The 20,520-nt window shown below is 43.3% G+C and overlaps 1 protein-coding gene across 2 annotated transcripts in view; it reads left to right on the plus strand.

Annotated features, from left to right (window-relative positions):
• Positions 1-16,301: 16,301 nt before the first annotated feature.
• Positions 16,302-20,520, plus strand: part of TMEFF1 (transmembrane protein with EGF like and two follistatin like domains 1) — a 117,293-nt gene continuing 113,074 nt past the window's right edge. The window contains exon 1 of one of the 2 annotated variants that reach the window (XM_033062812.1): positions 16,302-16,577. In XM_033062812.1, coding sequence (XP_032918703.1) covers positions 16,331-16,577 — 247 coding nt within the window. In that variant the 5' untranslated portion in view covers positions 16,302-16,330. The remainder of the gene's footprint in view (positions 16,578-20,520) is intronic. The other variant, XM_033062820.2, reaches the window with a different exon arrangement.

Consider the following 20,520-nt stretch of genomic DNA (forward strand, 5'->3'; position numbering starts at 1 on the left):
ATGAACTCAGAAAGCATCAGGTTTCAAGACAGTACATGATTTAGGTCTCAGCTCCCTAAAATTTTCTGATTGCTCCCTTCCAGTCAGACAGGGATGCTTTCTGCTTGTGGTGAGTTGACCTTGGAGGGCTGTCAGTCACACAGTCAGCAGATTTTTCACTTCCACTACTCAACAGAATGAGGAAAAAATTAGATTGAAATAACTCATGTGTCAAGACAAGGACAGGGAGATCACTTACCAGTTATCACAAGCAAACCAGGCAACTCGGGGGAGATTAATTTAATTTATCACCAAATAAAATAGATTTTGATGTTGAGAAACAAAGGAAAAAAAGCTACAATTCTCCCTCACTTCTTTCCAGGGTCAACCTTGCTCCTCCATCTCTGAATTCCCTTCCTTCCCCTCAACTCCAAGTAGCACAGGAGGATGGGGAATAACAGCTGCAGTCAGCCCATATGTCTTTCTCTCCTCCACTCCTTCCTCCTCTCTGCCACTCCTTCCTCCTCACGGGCTGCAGTCCTTTAGGATACACCAGCTCCAGTGTGGGCTCTCCATGGACCACAGTTCCTTCAGGAAACATCCATGAGCTGTGGCATGGGGTCCTCCAGGTGCTGCGGGTGGATACCTGTGCCAGTACAGTCCCCTCTGTGGACTGCAGGGGAACACCTGCTCCACTGTGCTCTTCTCCAAGGGCTGCAGAGGAATGTCTGCTCAGACACTTGGTACCTCCTCCTACTCCTTCAGTTCTCCCCTGAGGGTTATTTCTCCCATATTTTTCCTCACCCCTCACTGCCAGGCAGCATCTTACCCTTTTCCAAATGCATTTTCCTCAAGGGACCAGCACCTTGGCTACGGGGCTCAGCCATGACATGCAACGGGGCCACTGGAGCCACATGGAAAGGGCTGTGTCCAGCATGGAGCAGCCCTGGCCACTCATCACAGAGATCCCTGAAGCCCCCCTGCCTTCATCTGGGCACCTGCACCCTGTACACATTTTCAATTTCTTTCCAATTCTCTGGTCTTACTGTATTTTTAACTCACATGTGACAGCCCAAGTAGTCTACAAACCATAAGTAAAACTCAAAATTACTTAAAGTTGATAAATTAAAGATAAGTAAGTTAGCTTAATATAGGTGTTAACTAACTTATGTAGCCCATATGTAAGAGCCTAGTAAAGTTCAAATATTATCTGAAAAGTCAAATTCAAAAACTTTTTCAGAAGCTGGGAGCAGACAAATGTTGATGTTTGTGTCATTGGCCTGGTGCATGACTGAACAAAGGAGTTAACATGAACATGGGGGGTGGAAACTGGATCACCCTGCACATCTGCAGGATTTTGTAATCATCCCATAGATGTATTGTCAAAACCAAGATCAGATGTGTTGTCTGTTTGGCAAAACAGTACCTGAAAAATTAAGCAAAGCTTAAAACTGGCTCAGGTAAGATACTGCCAGTATGAAGGGGGAGTTGCTAAACAGCATTGACAATTGCTCTGCTAGAACCCTGAAAGGCCAAAACACCCCAAAAGAGATGAAAACAAGTGATTGATTTCTGCTTGAAATGTTTTTGTGCTGTTTTTCAAGGGCTTGAATGAAAAGCTGTGCTTCTCTCCCAAAGTACCATGGTAAGATAAATAATAAATAGACTGCAGTGTTTGAGCCCTACAACTGAAAAAGTTCAAGGGCAGAGAGACAAAGTGAAGGAAAGGAACTGGTGATCCGGGATTACACTCTACAGACAAATGGAAAGATTAAAGTTTCTGTAGGGGATGTGTGGCTGGTTTCCTGTAATTTCAAGAATGTATCTACTTATTTTTTGCAATGTGACTTAGTGTGAGTGCATCACATAAGCATTGTCATAATTAGCATCCCACAATATCAAACAGAGTCATTAGTGAGGTGTTGCACTAGTCTGGGAAAACTTTAGTTTGAAGTCAAAAGGAACTTCCACTTCAGATACATTTTTTATGGTGACTGATAACTGCTGGTTCTCTAAACAGTACTCATTTTTGCCAGGGTCAGGCCTGTGTGATCTTGGACACAGAGCTTGGGGTGAGGGGTGTTGGAACAGTTCAAAATCAAAGGAGGGCTTAGCCACAGCTGCAGCTGCCACGTGTTTGTGCTCTCTGTCAGCTGGGCTTTGGCTGCAATGGAAACATGACGATCAGGCCTGGCAGAACAGCTATTTAAACATAAATTGATACAGCTCTGCTGTGCAATCCTACCTTTTAAGGTGATCAATAACAGTGTTCTATAAATGCATGGCCCTACACTGGGCCTTTTCTACCATTGCCTTTCAAAACAGAGCAAAGCTCACAAGTTGTGCCATTTGCTTGGGTTCACACATTGTGTTGTTAATAAACATAAAATGGGTAAAGCAAATGTTCATACCGGTATAATTTAAGCTATTGTGTTGCAAACATAGTAGGTTAGCCTTCTCCCCTCTTCACTTTTCACATCTGCCCTCTACTTCAATGCAGTGTGGGAATCACAGATCCACAGCCCTTTACTCAGCATTGTATTTTCATCATCTTCCTCCTGGAAGCACAGCTCTGTGTGGAGCAGAAGGCAGCAAAGCTCCCTGCAGAGAAATTACACCTTCCAGACACAGAAAACACTGACACTCTCTTTTGGGTGTATCTACCTTGTTGAGTTTGGATCAGTAGCACAGTCCCAGAGTGCATCTCCCAGTCCTCCTCAATGATCCTGCCTTGATTGCATTATGGAGGGGTCCCTGAACACATGAATTTGATTCCTTCTGCATGAAACTAAACTGGAAGGTGCAGTCCAGATGCCAACAGGTGTGCTGCTCCTGGGACCAACTTTAACCTGGCTGAAGGAAGACGTCCTAAAATGCTCCTTACAAGCATAAAAGATCCTTAGAACCAGCTGCTTTACAGATCTTCTCTTGCTGGCCCCAATGCCTGCTCATGTGAACATGGGCTTTGTAGTGGCCTTGCTTGGTCTTGGCAATTTATTGCCAGGTTTTCATCTCTGCATCTTCAGGTGTGACTTTGAGAAATTGTGGGCTCTGTGAAGTGAGCAGGTACACTGTGTACAGTCAATTTGGGGCACACATCCTATCCACCAAGGAACATTTGGGTGATTTGAAATGGGAAAAGAGTGCTGTTTTTTCAGCATCATTCCTTCCTCCATGTACAATGCTGCTTTGAAGTGGTAGAACAGCATAAAAATGGTTTTCTAGCATTTTAAGAGATTCTGTCAGTTTTTCAGGTTGGACAAAACAAATTATGTGTGGAAGGAGCAAGGGCCTGGAAATTGATAACTTGCCTGTTACTGGTTTTTATAAAGCCAAAGAAAAGGATCCCGTTTTTTCACTCAAGGCCAACTCTGGCACCAAACAATAAATCATGGAGTAAGCACAGTTCCTTAAATACTGCTACAAGCCATTTTATAATAAAAAATGCTGGTTGTTTCAAATAAAGGGCTCACTACTTTGTGCCTTACCATGCAGAGTTTAAAATATCACAACAGAACTTGGCGTTTCACTTCAAAAGAAAATGTTGCTGTGCTGAAGCCATAATTGGAACATTACTACCCAGAATAAATTACCAAAGTTAGGAGCAATTGAGGGGTGGTGGAAAGATGCTGCAACAGAAGTTGCATGTCTCTATGAATTAGAATGGTTGTTGTCACAGCTTTTATTTTAAGTGAAGCAGACTCTAAGCACTGGATTTTTAAGAAGAGTTTGGCAAGCTGTTGACGTTTAGACCTCAAAATAAACAGACAGGCTTTCCAGAGAGCCCAAAAGTGGAAACCGCTGGATGCTGGGCTCTCTCAAGCATGAGGCTCCTCTAGGCTTCAGGGAATATGGAGGCATTAGTAAAAAATTACCAGACATGTCCTAGTCTAAGGACTTACTTGAAATTCCAGATGTCATTCCTCAATTTCCTTGTCCCTACTTTTGCAAGTTCAGCTTTTCCAAAGTAGTCTGTACCTCAATACACAAAACACATACAGTAGCTGGATGAAGTAACAGTAGTTAGTAGATCCCAGTCTGGATCTAGCCAGGAAATTGGTAAGGGCAGCACAGTATCTCCAAATTCAGCATTTCTTTTCCTAGATGAGACTGGCCTATTTATCTTATGAGTCAACAAATTTATAAAAAAGTCTTTGAGCCTATACATGAGAAGAATCTACTTTTACATTTTCATATTAAATTCCTCCTAATTGCATATTATATTTCCCTTTCTAATTGCATTTTTATAATATTAAAAAGATTACCTATTTTTTAACGTAGCTCTTGATGTATCTCATTAGTCAGATAGCTCAAATTAGTAATAAGACATTTGAAATAGCAACATCATGCTGTTGTAGAGCTGGATTACTTTATTTCTCTCTCCTAGTAGAAAAATGCCATTTTAATATCGGAAATGTATGTTCATTTGTCTAGCCATTAAAATAAGAAGTTTTTGAATCAAAAATAAAAATTAGTTTATTAATAACTTATCTCACTTCTAATCCTTTCTTGGGAAGGCATGTCACACATCATTCCTCCCAGACAGCATAAATTAACAGAAGCCTTTTTCTCTTTCTCTAACAATAGTCTATAGAAAATGGAAGCAAATCAGCTGTATTATTTTCTTCTTAGATGTCTAAGAGCATATGATAGAATTATATATATGATAGAATTATATTGGATTATTAATTATGTATCATAGGTATTTGTAAGCTGCTTTCAAACTCAGAATCTAAATGCTTAAGGGAAACAGATGTTTTTTTCAAAGGGATAGCTGTATCATCTTTTTAAAAAACACAAAGGCAAGTCCACTTAATTGTTGGTTGGGGGAAGATTTTTCAAACTGAAACCTTTTAATCTTACAAAAATGTAGGAAAAAAACCCACCACCAGGACAGTGATATTTTAAAAGAGTTTATAGCCTACAGGAGTCAGTCTGCAAATAACAAACATGTACAGCAATAGTTCTCTAATAAAATACATGCTCAAATGTACTTGTGCTGTTCATCATCACTAACTACAATGTTCCTCACAGTTCAGCATCTTTTGTTCCAGTGGTATACACTAAAATAAATCAGAGATGTGACAAATTGGGTTGTCTGAACCTGTGGCTCTGGTAAGCATCAGCTATGATGCTTCTTGCCGTGCCAGCTGTGCCACTGCCAGCATCTCAGATAAGTGGGAATATCTGCTAAACTCCCTGTTGAGGAGCTTTCAGGCTCTTCCCAACTCCAAAATGAACTCCTGCATGACAGATGAGGTTTTCTTTTTCTTCCTGGCCCACTGTCTGCCTTGCAGAGAGGGTTTTCAGGAAGGCGATAAAGGATGTGGCTTTGACAGCTGTGGTTACTACAGGTTCCCAGAAGGCAAACAGAAGTTGGATTTTGATTCTGCCTAGTGGTGCCTAGTGAATGGAGAAGGCAAATCCACCTCCTAGACATACACATTGATTTGTCCTTTTTGGTTTTCTTGATGTCAAGCCTGTCCTTTCACAATCATGAGTGGGTGAGCTGCGCAACCTCAAATTATGGGTCTTGTCCTGGAAGAGGAAGTGAAGACCTGGGTTAAAAAGAAAAAAATAATTTTGTTGTGGGATACTATTGTACACTGAGGCTGTGAAAATTGCATGTGCAGTCTGGAGGGCAAATTCAAAGTGTGTTGTTTCTTAATGTGAGAAGAGTTTAACATTTTATCCTCAGTTACACTGACCGTATTTGGCTCATCCAGCAGCAGCCATGCCAGAGAAACTGTGATACTGTACAGCATAAGGAGACTTTAACAGCTCTTCCACCATTTGTTCCAAGGGATAGACTCCTGCTAGAAGTGGATATAATGTGAAAAGATGCTATGCATAGGAAGCTATTTCAAGCAAGAGCCCTTATCCCCAGCAGTGCATGCCAGGTGCATCTCTTGGGGCACTGGCACCAAAACACCTGATACATCCATCTGGAAAACACACTTTCCTGCATGCTAAAATGTATTTCAAAGTAATGTACATAAGTAATATAGATGTTGCACATTTTGAACACCTCAAATGACAGAGAGAAAAATTGAACCGAGAAACTGTGATATAAGTCCTCTTGCTCAATTTAAAACATGATGCTGAATAAACAGAAACATTTCTTATTCCAAGAATGGAGTCTTAAAAGCAGATTAGATGCTACATCATAACTACAAATTCACTTAAACATTCTTTTAGAAATGAGTTATCTCAGTGATACTGGTTACTAATCAATACATGATTTTTAAAATGCTCCATAAAATTCAACTCAACTATCAAAAGAATCTTATTTCTGACTTCCCATCAGCCTTCATGTGAAAGTTCATTGTGTGGAGATTGAAATTCAGAACACGGTTCAGAATGAGTTCTCTTTCCTTTGGTAGCAATCCTATTGTCAAGCTCCACACGACATTCAGAATCATGTTGTGTTTTCCTGAAGGAATATAAATATCCAGAGCTGTGTCAACAATAAGTCCACTACAGACCATGATAGCAGGCATAGAAAGTGCTTTGGTAAAATATGTCTTTTTAGAGCAATCTGTACTTTTTGTGGCTCTGATGCAATTCCATTTCTCTCTTTGTAAAAGGAAGAAGTGCAGCAAGTTCAGGGTCTTGTGAACTAAAACTGCTTTCATCATCTCAAGCATCAGCATAGCATGTGTGACTTGATGAAGAACAAAGGGATTAATGGTATTCTGGAAGTTAACTATGACTCACGTCAGTATCCACAACATCATGTCTTTTGGAGGAAATAATCAAATATAAATAACATTTCATGGCATCTCTTGGGGCTGCACGATAGTCATATAATTTCTCTCTGTGTAAGATGGAGTGCATCTCTCTTAATAGTTTTAGCTGGTGCTTTCATATTGATTGATGTATTTCAGACAATTTAGCTTGCTCCCTACTTACAAGCAATTAATGCCACTTCCCAACACAAAACACATATCCTTGGGCGGGGAGAAGGACCGTTTTGAACCTTTCAATCTTAGAAGCATCCTGCAATACAGACAAAATTCCACATTTAAAAACTGTGAATAAGTGAGACTGTACTGCAGTACCTACTGAATCTGCACCATGTTGTTGTCCATATTTTCTACAAAACCTCAACCATTAAACACAGAGCAATGCTGTTTCAAGAGCATATGGAATGCTTCATGTTGGATGCGTTTACACCAGCCATGTGCCTCTGAAAAGGAAAAGGAAGCTGCCCTCCACACTCCAGCTGAGAAACTGGGATATGTTAGGAGGCAGTTGGGACTCCAGGTACTTAGGCAACTTGTCAATGAGGTTTCATCCCTACATCAGAGTCATCTGTGCCCATGCTAGAAGGCAGAGCAGCCCAAAGACAGAAATCCCTGCAGCCTGCTGATGGCCTGAGATGTCTGGAGAACAGTTCCCGGCCACTGCAACCCAGCAAAGTTGTAGCGGGAGTATCCCACAGAAGCAGTTGAGTCTTTAAACAACTGCTTTTAATCTGACAGAAGCAGGTGGTCTTCAAACAAATCAATGTTTATTGCCATATATCCTCCTAGGGAAAGAGACACAACATTTCTTGAGTGGAAGCTGGGACAGTAGACATTGATGTCTGCAAAGAAATCATGTAATTACAATGAGTCAAGAAATCTACTCTGTCTGCGAACATTTCTATTAATCTCCTACCTTTCCAGGTAGAAATTTCACTATTCATATGAAGAGATTACTTATTAGATCACTCTGTCAAAAAGATTGAAGCTGGATTCAGACCTTTATTACAGTTGTATAAGTGATGGGAATGCTTTGTACAGTTACCTTAAAAAAAAAAAAAACCAACCATGCAAGCCATTGTGAAATCATCCTAATTCACTACAAAAACATTATTATGCAGAAACCAAAAATGCCATATTTCCAGGTACACCCTATTCAAGGTGCATCAGCTGTCACCTGTCACATAGAGTGACAGCTCACCCAAAAGGTCTTGTTCTTACCTTGAAAACTTCCATCAGACAGACAGAAGCACATGGAACAAGATAGCTGGTGCTCTGGACAATCTAAATCCCTAGTAGTCTCATATTTCTGGGCACAAATGTAATCATATTAGACAAGTTCCTCTGGAAATGTATTCATTTGGCTTTATTATCCACCAAAGGAGATTTCACAAGGTTCTGGAAATCCAATAAACCTCCCATTTATAAGTCACGGCTTGCAAATACTTAGAAATGTGCTCCATTGGCAAAAGCATATTACTATGTTAATGGACACATACTGAGCTTCCATGAGTTTCAGAAGTTCTTTCTGAATTTTTATGGAGAAACAAGAGAAGAATATATCATAATTTAAGCATTCTAGACCATAGTATCTCACTAACCTAAATGTACATTAGGTTAGAGTTGGCACCTTGTCTAATTCTTCTTTTATATGCCACAATCACTGTTTATGTTAAAAAATTATACATCCTCTTTCTCTGTCTTGACAGTTCTGCTTTTCTAAGTATATTGTTACATACTAACATAATGATAATGTAATTGCTTTTGTGCTTGTAAGCATTATATATAATGTGGATCAAGAACAATGCAATCTGTCTGTGTTGTGTAAACATTAAAATAACTAAGAAAATTAAGTTTGGACTGTTTGGTAATGATACAAGGGTGAGAAATATAGCTGTTCATAACAATGCACACGGCTATGCTTGAGAAGGCTAACTGTATAATGATAGAAATCTATGTACAGCATGATGAAAATGGTTAATAAACTTTGAAAAGTTATGCAAAACCAGAGTATGAGAACAGCAGAGGGCTGGAGAAAATTAGACTGAGAAATGCAATGAAATATAACAATAAAGACAAGCTTATGTAATTCTGAATTACACACTGTCACAAGCACAGGGAAGTAATAGTCCCTTTCTATATGACTTCAGTGCACTGACAAACTGTATGCTGCATCCAATTGTGTATTTCTGCAGCAAAAATTAAAACAAAATAAAACTGACATTACAGAAGCCCTTGACAAAAATGTTTGAGAATATTTTACCATATAATGTACTATTAAAACCAGTCATTGGGGACAATTAAACACAGCATAAAACATGTCATTCTTTAATCTGCTTTTGCATTTTGATTAAGGATTGCAGATAACAACGTGAAGGGTATTCTCAAAGCAAGGGGTATAATTGGCAAGAGCCCTAGTACTCATTAACTGAAGATTAAACTTAAAGCATACTGAATACCCATCTGATGCAGAATACAGAGAGCTGTTGGGGCAATGGAGATCAAGTTCAATGAAATATTTTAGATTTTTGCCTTTGAGGATGCCAAAAGCTAAAAGCAGGTTTGAAAAATTGTCATGATTTTAGGAACATAGTGGAAAATCTGCAGAACTGAGTCAGGTGTGACCTTCCTGGTACCCCCAGGCACATACAGGCTACCGTGCTGGGAATTAGCTGCTGTTTAAGTACAATTCACTAACAAAGAACCAAAACAACCTGATCAATAAGTGACAAAAGCATTTATCAGCATCTGGAAATCGCTTTTACTGATCAGTAGTTGTCTGGAAGTATTTGAAGAGGAGAGATGTCTACAGATTAGAAGAAACTGAGAAAAGGGTAACAAACTGATTAATGTACTAAAGAATTGATTCATTAGGAAAGATTAAAAGATGTGAAGGTGTTAAGTGACAACTCACATTTTACTATATAAGCCAAACAAGAAGAAAAATTGTTTGGAATAGATGACTGCGAACAAGTGATATGGACAAACAAATTTGTGCCGATTCTGAGAATGGCTTGAAGCTTCCCCTACTCTTCCTGCCACCACTCTGGATAAATGTCAGCAGAGGGTGTTAGAGTTGGGAGGAACTCAAGTGTGCTGGAGAAGCATGTGTTTGAAACTGGGTTTTGAGAAGTAAGGATTTTGTTTTGCAATGGCTACAGAATCCTTTGTGTCTCATGGCTGCTGCTTCAAAAAGAAATCTCTCTCTGTCCTGGTTTTCCCAGCAGCAAAGTGGGCTCAGTAATATTTCTTGACTCATGGGGACATTGTGACAGGAAATTCAATGAGAAGAAATATATATTCAGCTTGGTTCTTAACAATCATCTTATTGACCCAAATGGGCTTTTAGTCATGCCTTTTGACTGAATAAAGATATTCTGGGAAAGAAGAGGCAAAACAAGCGCAAGAAGAGAAGCAGATCTGGCACCATGGTGACTGGAAAAGGGAAAAGCATAAAATCTAGGGAAATACATGAAAATTAAAGATTAAAATAAAAGGAGGGGAATGGAGAAGAACTATGGGAACAGGTTAGAAAAAGCAAAACAGAGTGGCATAGTACAAGGTTAAAGAGTTCTCAGCTTCCCAATAATAACCAGCCTGAGTATGTGGCTGCCTCAAAGATTGGTGAGACACTGAGGCAGCTTTATGGACTGGAAAAGGACACAGCTGAACAGGGCAGTAGGGTGCTCGGGGGGCAGTAAAATGGCCACTGCACCACTGCCTGTCTTGCTTGCCCCAGAGCCTTGATGAAGTTACACAGGAGGGGAAAGGGCAGACATAGTAACCAACCTTCTCTTTTCCAGCTCTTAGGAACAGCAGTATCAAGCCCAGCTTTACTGAGCTCTTGCCCTCCCCACACTCTGTCCTCATTACCATGACAGCAAATTCAGTTTGGCCTAAAATGGCTTTTTTACCCCAAGCTTTGAGTGGGGTAGATACTTCAATCATTTGACCAAGCTCCTGGACCAAAATTTAGACATGTGAAACTTTGACAGAGGGCAAGTATTGATCTGGGACTGTTGCCACATATTTAGTCCTGGAAGGAAAGGAGCAAGAGAGTACTGTGCTAAACACTCCTTCTGTTCAGCTGAGAGCCTTCCAGGCAAGAAAACCTCTCCACAGTTATGTTTGCATGGTAAGTGTGGAAAGAACAACCTGTGCAGGGTCTGCTGGATAGACTCCCAAATCTGACATCATTGTAAACTTCAGGCCATGCATCTGATTGCTGAAGAACTCAGGAGTAACACAGAAAAAATTCTGTGGTGCTGAAAAAAAGTTTTAATTAAATACAAAGTTTAATAACTAATGAGCTATGTATGAAACTAAATGACACAGCCAGTGCCACCTAGTTCTTTTCTGGTTTTGCACTCTTTTTGTTTTATCAGAATACTGTGGAACTATATACTGAAGATATTATTTGTCTTATCCGACTTGCAAATACTGAAGATGGCAGATTTAGGTAGGAGTCATTTGAGACTTTGGGCACAACCTCCCCAACAGAGGCAGATTAATAAGTTCAACTATTGGATAAACTGAGTACTTTTGCTCAAGTAGCAAAAGTGAAATAGCTTGTATGAGAGAACTCCTGAGTCTTTTATTGAGGTTGATTCTAGGTTTCATTAGACAATGTCTTTGATGTAGAACCAGAGGTAATGATCACAAAGTGTAACACAGGAGGTTGTCTCTGAATAGCAGGAAACACATTTTCATTGTGAGGGTGACCAAGCAGTGGCACAGGTTGCTTAGGGAGATTTTGGAGTGTCCATCCTTGGAAATATTAAAAAAAACCCATTTGGACACAGCTCCGAGCAATCAGAACAGGATGGCCCTGCTTGAACACGACAAGTTGGACAAGATGACCTTTAGAAGTCACTTCCAGCCTCAACAGTTTTGTGTTTCTTTGATCCTGTGAACACTGTTCCAGTTTATACTCTTAATAGTTTTGATGTTCTCTTTACAAGTACAGGAGTTGGGAAGTTTGGTTTATTTTTTTTTTTTTTTGGGTAAGAAGGAAAGTTGAGACTAATAAGCACAGTTCTCTGGCAAAATACCTGGCAAGAGCAGGATTCTACTGTGTGATGCACAAGGCCACAGGGGGCTCCAAACAACGCTTTGATGGTTTCGCTAAATTATAGATCTCTGTTCTCCAAGACGAAATAAAACAGTGCTTTCACAATTAAGTGCATCTGTATTGTATCCAGATCTCTGGCAAATGAAATCACTCTCGCTGCTCTGGCAGCTTCTCTCTGCTCTTTCATATTCCCTGTTTCCCTTTGGTTGTACATCTTCATTTCTACAACTACTGGAAAAAATCAGGGGAGAGGAGGGCAGAAATTGTGTGTGTGCATCAGCAGGGGACTTAAAAACTGCTGGTGGTATTCAAGAGTTCACCAAAGACAACAATTTTTATCAATCTGTATAGCTTCCTACTTTCACAGAACAGCAGTTGGAGGTGAGCAAAAGTGAAATTGTTGGATAATTGCAATAGTTACATTTACTTGCCAAAGATGGAAGTTACCAAATGTGGCAGAGTTTAGTGTGATCCCAAAGACACACAAGATCTGTCATTTTGTTGGTGTGGCATTCCTTCCATCTGCAACAATTTGCACCGCAGAAGCAGCTTGCTCAAATTCTTTCTGATTCTTTTGCTTTCAAAGCTGGCAGGAAAGTGTTTAGGGTTCTTTTTTAATACATATATCAGAGAACAGAATAGAAATGAATACCCAGCTGGCATAGTGTGAATTTGCCAATCAAGCATGACTGTATCACTCACTTTAAACCAGCTAGAGATGCTTCCAGACAGATAGCACTGCTCAGATGTGGCTTTTCTAGATAAAAAATGGCATGTCATTCATCCCAAGAGTCAAAAAATAACAACAACAAAAAAAAGTCAAAACCAAATCCCATAAGGTTTACTTACAATCTATCTGGACTTGTTAAAAGCTTTCACATGAAGGGCAAATCATACCTGACAAACTTGGTGTCCTTCCACAATGTAGTTACAGCAGTGGTGGATAAGGAAACAGCAACTGACATCATCTATCTGGACTTGTGCAAAACATTTGACACTGTCCTGCACAACAGGAGATACTCATTTTGATGGATGGACCACTCAGGGGATAAGAAATTGGCTGGGTTCTCACATTCAAAGGGTTGCGGGCAATGGCTCAATGTCCAAGTGGAGTCTGGTGATGAGTGATGTTTACAGGGTTTGGTATTGTGACTGGTGCTGTTTAACACTTGTTGGAGACAAGGGCAGTGGGATTGAGGGCACCCTCTGTGAGTGTGCCGATGTCACCAAGCTGTGTGGTGTGACTGACACACTGGGGGAAGGGATGCCACCCAGAGGGACCTGGACACGCTTGAGATGTGGGGCTGGTGAACCTCATGAAGCTCCGTGAGTTAAAGCACCTGGATCAAGGCAATCCCAAGCACAAATTCAGGCAGAGTATATATTGAAAACAGTCCTGAGGAGTAGGATTTGGGGTGTTGGTTGATGAGAAGGTCAACCTGAGCCAGCAATGTGCACTTGCAGCCCTGAAAGCCAAACATGTCCTGTGCTGCATCAAAACCAGCATGGCCAGCAGACCAAGGGAGGTGATGCTCCCTCTGTATTCCACTCCTGGGAGATCCCACCCAGAATACTTTGGCCAGCTCTGGAGCCTCCAAGATAGGGATGTGGACTTGTTGGAGCAAGTACACAAAAGAGACAGAGGTGATGAGAGGGTTGCAGCACCTCTTCTATGATGACAGGCTGAGAGTTAGAGCTGTTCAGTCTGGAGAAGGCTCAAAGAAGACCTTATAACTCCCTTCCCGCATCTGAAGGGGGCCTACAAGAAAGCTGGAGAGGTCTTGTTACAAGGGTTTATATGGCTAGGACAAGGGGCAGCAACTTTAAACTGCAAGAGCATGTGGATGTCCCATCCCTGGAAGTGTTCAAGGCCAAGCTGAATGGGGCTTTGAGCCACCAGGTCTAGTGGAAGGTGTCCCTGCCCATGGCAGGAGGGTTGGAACTAAATGGTAGTTAAGGTCCCTTCCATCCCAAACCATTCCACAAGCCCAGGATGTATTTTGCCTGTCTAAACCGAAAGACATAGGGAACTGAAACAAAGTTGTAAATTCAATTGGGAATTCCCTACTGTGGACTACCTACTGCCCTGGAATAGGAATGTTTGAACTGGGAAAAGTACTGTTACTGTTAAAATTTGTACTACAGTTTGTATTTGCATATTTTTTTTCATAGTTGTAGATGTGGAAGTGGACTCAGAACTGTGCAAGACTGTTAATAGAAGGAGGCTCAGAATATACCAAAAAGATGGCTACATAATCTTGAGGACTGGAATAAAAGAAACAGGATGGAATAAAATAAATAGGATGAAATGCAACAAGGGAAAATATGTGGTCATGCACTCAGACATTTATAAAAAACATTTTTATTATTGTGGGCTGTAAATGACAAATGTGAGGAGTAGTCTGTATTCATCACTCACAGTATGATCTGAACCATCAGTGAGATTTGGTCATATAAAAGGCAGACTGGCTGTATTAGGAAAGGTAATTTTGGAAGAAATCAGGAGAGACTGCCTCCATTGCAGAGACTGCCAATAGTTTGTGAAAAGCTGTTACAAACTGAAAGCTGAATCCAAACTTTATCTAGTGCAGTAAAATCTGAGTTACAGAGGCTCTGTCTTACAGGGGGAGACTAATAAAATGTACTGATAGGTTAGACCAGCAAATAGTGGCTATGACTACTTCTATAAATATATTACAGATTTAGATGCAAGGGAAAGAGAAATGACTAACTGGAGCACTGATGGCACAAGGACAAATGGGTATAAACTGGTCTTGAATCGGTTCAAGATGAGGGCTGTTCTGGTCCAGTTCTTCAGCAAGAAGTACAGGAAAAGGGTGTATTTAGTGTAAAATGGATCTAAATGTGTTTATGGAAGGAGTTATACAGAGCATTTGCTCCTACAACAGCAAAATGCTACCTCCAAAACATCTGTGCCAGCCCCATGACCCAAAGATCCCAGAGGTTTGCCTACTTAGCAAACCAGACAGCAGCATGCAAACCTAGAGAGCTTTTAACGTCTTGGCCAGTGTACCTCAGCAGTCCAGTTTCATCAGAACCAGTTCCATTTGAGTTAATGTGCCCCCCCCTTACTGAGAAGCAGAGCTCTTCTCACATCTAGCATCACCAAGTAATTACAGAAGTACACTGATTTGGCAGAGGCAGCCAGTGCTGAACCCCCTATGCCAAAAGGAAATTGCTCTCTCAGTAATACAGGACTTAGTCTTCAATGCTGCATTTAAACAGACCACAATCTGTTGTTGATATGTGTGACCACTATGCCTCCCCAAAGATTACTCCTGGATTTATGGCCTTGCTCTTGACTGCTCTGGTTAACAAACTGCTCAAAGGTCCCCTCACACAAGGGCTATACCTTAGTGCAAGCCAGATCTCCTCACACAAGCTCTACACTTTACAGCCCATCAGCGGTGTGTAGTGGCAGAGAGATCAAGGAGAAAAAGCAGTTTTTTACTCCTGAAAAACAAATGGTTTGCACAGTGGATTAAAAAACTTGCATGAAATGTGACAACTGAGACAGGAAGTATTGAATGTAAAGCATTGTCTTGTGTTTTCACTATATAAAAACAGTCACTGTGCTGTCAATTTACACAAAGCTTTCAGCCACACAGATAGATGCTGAGCATCTGCACTCAAGATATATGCCTGGCACTTTCTACCTGTGCAGTGCTTCTGACCTCTGAAGTCTCTCAATGTAAAGGACGGGAAAAGCCGAAGATAGTAAAAGCACTCTGTTACAAAACTCACTGCCTTCACCCTAAAGCTATTAATTGACTTGGACTGGTGCAAATGCTCCTGCTATACGTGCTGGGCTTCCGTTCAGTAAAAATTAAACGCAACCCTTACAATCATAGAAGAGATGGTCTCTGCTTTCTTTCCCAACCCCACTCACGCCGGTTTATTAGTGAATAATAAAAAAACCACCTCGGACAGTGACAAACGCTGTGCCAGCGGTCCTCCTTCCTGGAGGGCCCTGGGGACCCTCTCTGCTCCATCACCCTCCGTGCTGTCCCCGCACGGCTGTCGCCCGTGCCCGCTGCCGGCCCAGCCCGCCCCGGGACCCCGCTCCCCGCCGTGAGGGCGGGCGCTGCCGCCGCCGCTCGCCCTGCCCGCCGAGCGAGGAGAAGCCCCTCACCTCCCCTCCGGTCCCGGGGGAGGGGGCTGCCATCACGTGTGCTTCCTCCCCCTTCTCGCTCTCGCTCTCTCTCCCTCCTCCTCCTCCCCCTCCGCGGCGGCGGCGGCGGCAGCAGCAGCCTCTCGGCTCCGCTCCCTTTGTTGCAGGCGGAGCGGCGGCGCTGCCGGGCGCCGCGCACAAAGGAGCGCGGCCGGGGCGAGGCGGCACCGCGGGCGGACGGGCTCGGACCGAGCGCGGCCCGGCGGGGACAGCCCTGCCCGCGCCCGGGCGGCGGCGGCAGCAGCGGGTCCGTGCGGCCGCTGCGGCGGGGATGCTGAAGGTGCGCTCCGGCGCGGCGGAGAAAGGAGGGTCCCGCCCGGGCGGCGCCGCGGGCTCCGGTTGATGCTGCGGGCCTGCCGCCGCCATCCCGCTGCCGCCGGCGCTGCTCCTCGGCCGCCCCTCGCCATGCTGGGAGAGAGCCCTGCCGCCGCCCGGCCGCTCCTGCGGGCGGGACCCCCGCTGGCGCTCTGCTACACCTCGGCCCTCCTGGTCCTCGCCCTGTCCGCGCTGCCCGCCGGCCGCGCCTCTCATCCCCTGCCCGGCTCCGAGTGCCAGGGCGGCGGCAAGGGGAAAGGCATCAACTGCTCAGGTAATGCCCCGCCGGCTCCCGCCCCGCGCCCACCCCTGCGGGCAGCCCACGCGTGCACGTGGAGGGAGGGCTGAGCGCGGCCCCCCTGCTCCGCCCGGCCCGGCCCGGCGTGGCGCTGCGGGCGGCGGAAAACAAAGGAGCGGCGCCCGCCCCGGCCCCGGGTGCTGAGAGCCGGCTCCCCGGCCGGCGACGAGATGCCCCTCTCCGGGGCGTCGGGAGCTCCCTCTGCGAGGTCTCCCCGCCGAAGGGAAGGGCTTTGCCGCCGCCTCTGGGCTTTTGTTGCTCCCCGCTGCCCCCCGCCGCGGTGCCGGCAGGTGCTGCCCGCATCCCGCCCCTCCTCCGCCGTGCTCCCCTCCCGCTGCCCCGCGCCCGTCCTGCCGCCAGCGGAGGGTGCGAGCCGTGAGCGCAGCCCCCGATGGCTCACACGGGCTGTTTCTCGGGTCTCACTCTTGCTGTGAACAGCCCAGACACGGGGCAGCCTCTCCGCCCGTCCGTCTGCCGGCTGTTGTATAGATTCGCTCTGGATGAGGCGCAGGCAGCAAGATACCCCGTGATGTGCTCAGAATAAGCTTTTCTTTGGGTTTTCCCCTGCTTTGGTTGCATGACTTATACATAATATACATAATTATATGCCGGTATTGTAAGATTGCGTTGTGGTTTGTCATGACAGCAGCACGTTTTCTTAGATCTTGAGGAAGATATGATGGTTTTGAAGTAGAACAAAGTAAATACATACAATATAAAGTTTACAGGTTTTTAGAAAGATTCGTTTGTCTTCTAAAACTACTATTTAGAAAAGGAGATTTATTTTTTTCTCTGAAAAATGGCTGTGCAAGCCTTCTCCTGCCTTTTAAAATGATAGGCTTATTCCACTGCACGAATCGCCAGCGAGAGCTGTGCAAAGTGCCTTCTCCAAGGTGATGAAGGTTTCTCGCCCTGTGCGCAGAGCCCCCGCTCCCATTGTCTTCAGCGGGATTGGAAGGCAATTTACGTGTCGGAAGGAACTCCCAGTATCTTCCAGGGTAACGTCCCCAAACTGTACCAGAGATTTCAAGAAATGAGTGAACGGAAGAGTGATCTTCCTCCCAATTACATTTTACAATACGGATAATGCTGCTAAAGCAGGCTATCAAATTCGCAGACCAGCAAACTGTGGCAAAATGGTCTTGCAATATAATAAATCTGCTACACATTCCTGAAATGCTCCTCTTCGTTTTTCCCAGTTTAGATATACACTGTGCTACTGTGTGATACCTCAATGCTACCGTTTTGCTGCTGCTGCCTGACTTTTCGTTCTGTTTGTACGAATATGATGGTTATTTTTAAAGAGAGGTTAATAGGTTAATGTGTCACTGGCGTTAGCGGCTTACCCATCAGAGACATGTGGGTCATTAGACCATGGCATGAGCATTAATCAGTGAGATTAAATATGGAAGGCTGCTGAAATGTATGAGGAAGTTTCTAAGATGATGTGGAGCACAGGGACATCATTATTTGGAAACCGTCACAGAAAGAGGGCTTTCCAGCCTGGAATTAGAAAACCGTATGCTATATTGAAGGCATTCAACATGATTCGGTTCTACTAAAAATAGGCACAAGCAAATGTATGTGCTATATACATACTTGTGGCAAGCACTCTTTTCAGGGTAACTCCAAAAATATGGAAGGAAAATTTTGTTTCAAACGCAGTAGTCAGATTCTGCTGTGTGTTAACTGTTTCATGCAAAATGGCATGGTTTCAGTGCTCAACTTTATTTTGAAAAAACTAAAATCAACACACAATATCTGGGTCAGATTTTCCTCTCACTTACCTCTGCACAGCTTCATTAACTTTTACTGAAGGAGCTACTCCCTGAAAAAGATGAGTTTCCTGTATTTACACATGGGGCCAGATGTTGGCATTAGCACCCTTCTCAGTGGACTGCTACCACATACATTGCTGTTTATACTGAAAGTTAAACTTGAGAACACTACTACTACTTCTTCAAATGACTGGACTCTCTGAATTGTTTTCCATATTCAAAAAAGCAAAATGCTTCTCCTTTCTTTTACTGTTTTGCAAGTTTAATATATACATCAGTCTGACCTCTTGCCTTAACAGGTTTTTTGCTCTTCTTGAGATGATTCCAGGGCTGGTAACATTTTATCACTGTTAGATTATAGAGCTACCTCTATTTATTTGTTATTTCTTTTCAGAAATGCTGAAGTCCTCTCCTTTATTGCTATAGAATATGCTGCTTAAGAAAGAGTTTGCTGTAACAAAAGAACATTTCAAGTAGAGGACACAGGCAGATAAGACAAACATAAAGATGGCTTTTTCAGCCTTGATTCTGCTCCTTTGGCACATGCATTTCTGCTTGGCCTTTTGTTAAATTATGATATAATTGCATCATCCCTGGCCAAGGGAAGAACATTTGATAAAGTGATTAGAGCAGGAAACAGAGAATTAAGACGTATCTGGAGTTAATTGACCATATGGAGTTGTGTGTGTTTGTTCATCTGCCAATCCGTACTTAGCTAAGATAATGAAATACAATAACCCCATTTTACGCAGAATGGGGTAAAAACAAAATAGGCATTTCTTTCTGGAGAAGAGAGTCCTAGGCTGGTGTTTTGGAGATGTTATATTATCCCCAGCGCTACCTGCTGTCTTCTTCTGTAACACTTCTGATACTCCCTGACTGCCCATGTGCCCACCACACTGGTAGTGTGATGCTTGCCCAGGCTCTGGGTTAGCTGTGTCCTTAGTGAGAGGACTGGGAGCTACAGGGCGTTATTGGGCATCCCTGTGTGAAGGTAAGTACAGAATGCAGTTCCTTCCTGAGCTCCTAATCTGATGGTGCTCTCCGGAGACACAAACTGCCCGTGGGCATAGTCAGCTTCAGTTTTAGTCTGGTTAATCTCTGGTGTGAGATATGCTCTGGTCACCTGTGGAGCCACAGGGAGAGTAGCTGGATCACAACTGACTGAACGCTGCAGATTTAGGTGGAAGGTACGTGGACTCAATGAGAGATATTGCTCAGTGCACTGGTATGGATGTGTACACCCATGATTTTAATTAACAGGGATATGCTTGTATTGTAAGCCTTTCAGTGTGCGGTTCCCTCATTGATAAAATAGGCTTGCTAGGGACGATTCTGTGCACCACCTATGAGTGTCACAGACTGTGTGCTGCCCCTGCAAGTCTTAAGATCTCTCTGAGTGAAGTGAGTAAAGATAAAGTTGTTTCAAGATAGCTTGTTGAGGATTGAATGAGCAAGATGAGATCCTGTTTAAATTTCCAATATGTTGCATTTGTTTCCATTACTTTCTTAGATGCCTTCACGTCTATCCTCCAGATCCTGTAGCACGAATCCCCAGGCTTACTATTGCTGGACACCTATTATGGTGCTGATGTAGCTGTTTTTCCTTAGGATAAGATGGGGTCTAAAGCTACTCATATGTGGTGTGTTTACACTTGAGGTGAAGCCTTCAGATAAATAGTGAGTTGGCCAAAATGAGTTTTATGTGCCCTGTATCTTACTCTATTGTGTTGTTGAGGCTTGGATCCAGGCTGTCCCTGCTGTAACAGGGGAGAGTGAACACAAGCATGTAGCTCCCTTGGCTCAGTCCACGTGGCAGATGTGACCATGGATTTTGGAGGATATAAACCTCAGGCACTGCTGGTCTCTGGAGCTCTGCCGTGGTTTCTGCCTGGGCTCAGTGTGGGCTCTGTGAACCAGAATGAGATGTGGCCTCAAGACTGGCTTTCATCTGTGCTTATCAGCTAGAACAGACATACCCTTTGTGCTTTTTTGCTCAAATTAAGTGGATGAGGGGTTTTGTTTGGTATATCATTCTAAGTTGCACAGAGCAAAACCAATTTGTGCTAAGGATATGCAGCCATGTTGGTGAGAACATTATGAGCAAGGGATGAGATACAGACAAGAGAGAGATATAGGTT

Source organism: Catharus ustulatus, chromosome 1, assembly GCF_009819885.2.
Source record: "Catharus ustulatus isolate bCatUst1 chromosome 1, bCatUst1.pri.v2, whole genome shotgun sequence".
Classification (NCBI taxonomy): Eukaryota; Metazoa; Chordata; class Aves; order Passeriformes; family Turdidae; genus Catharus; species Catharus ustulatus.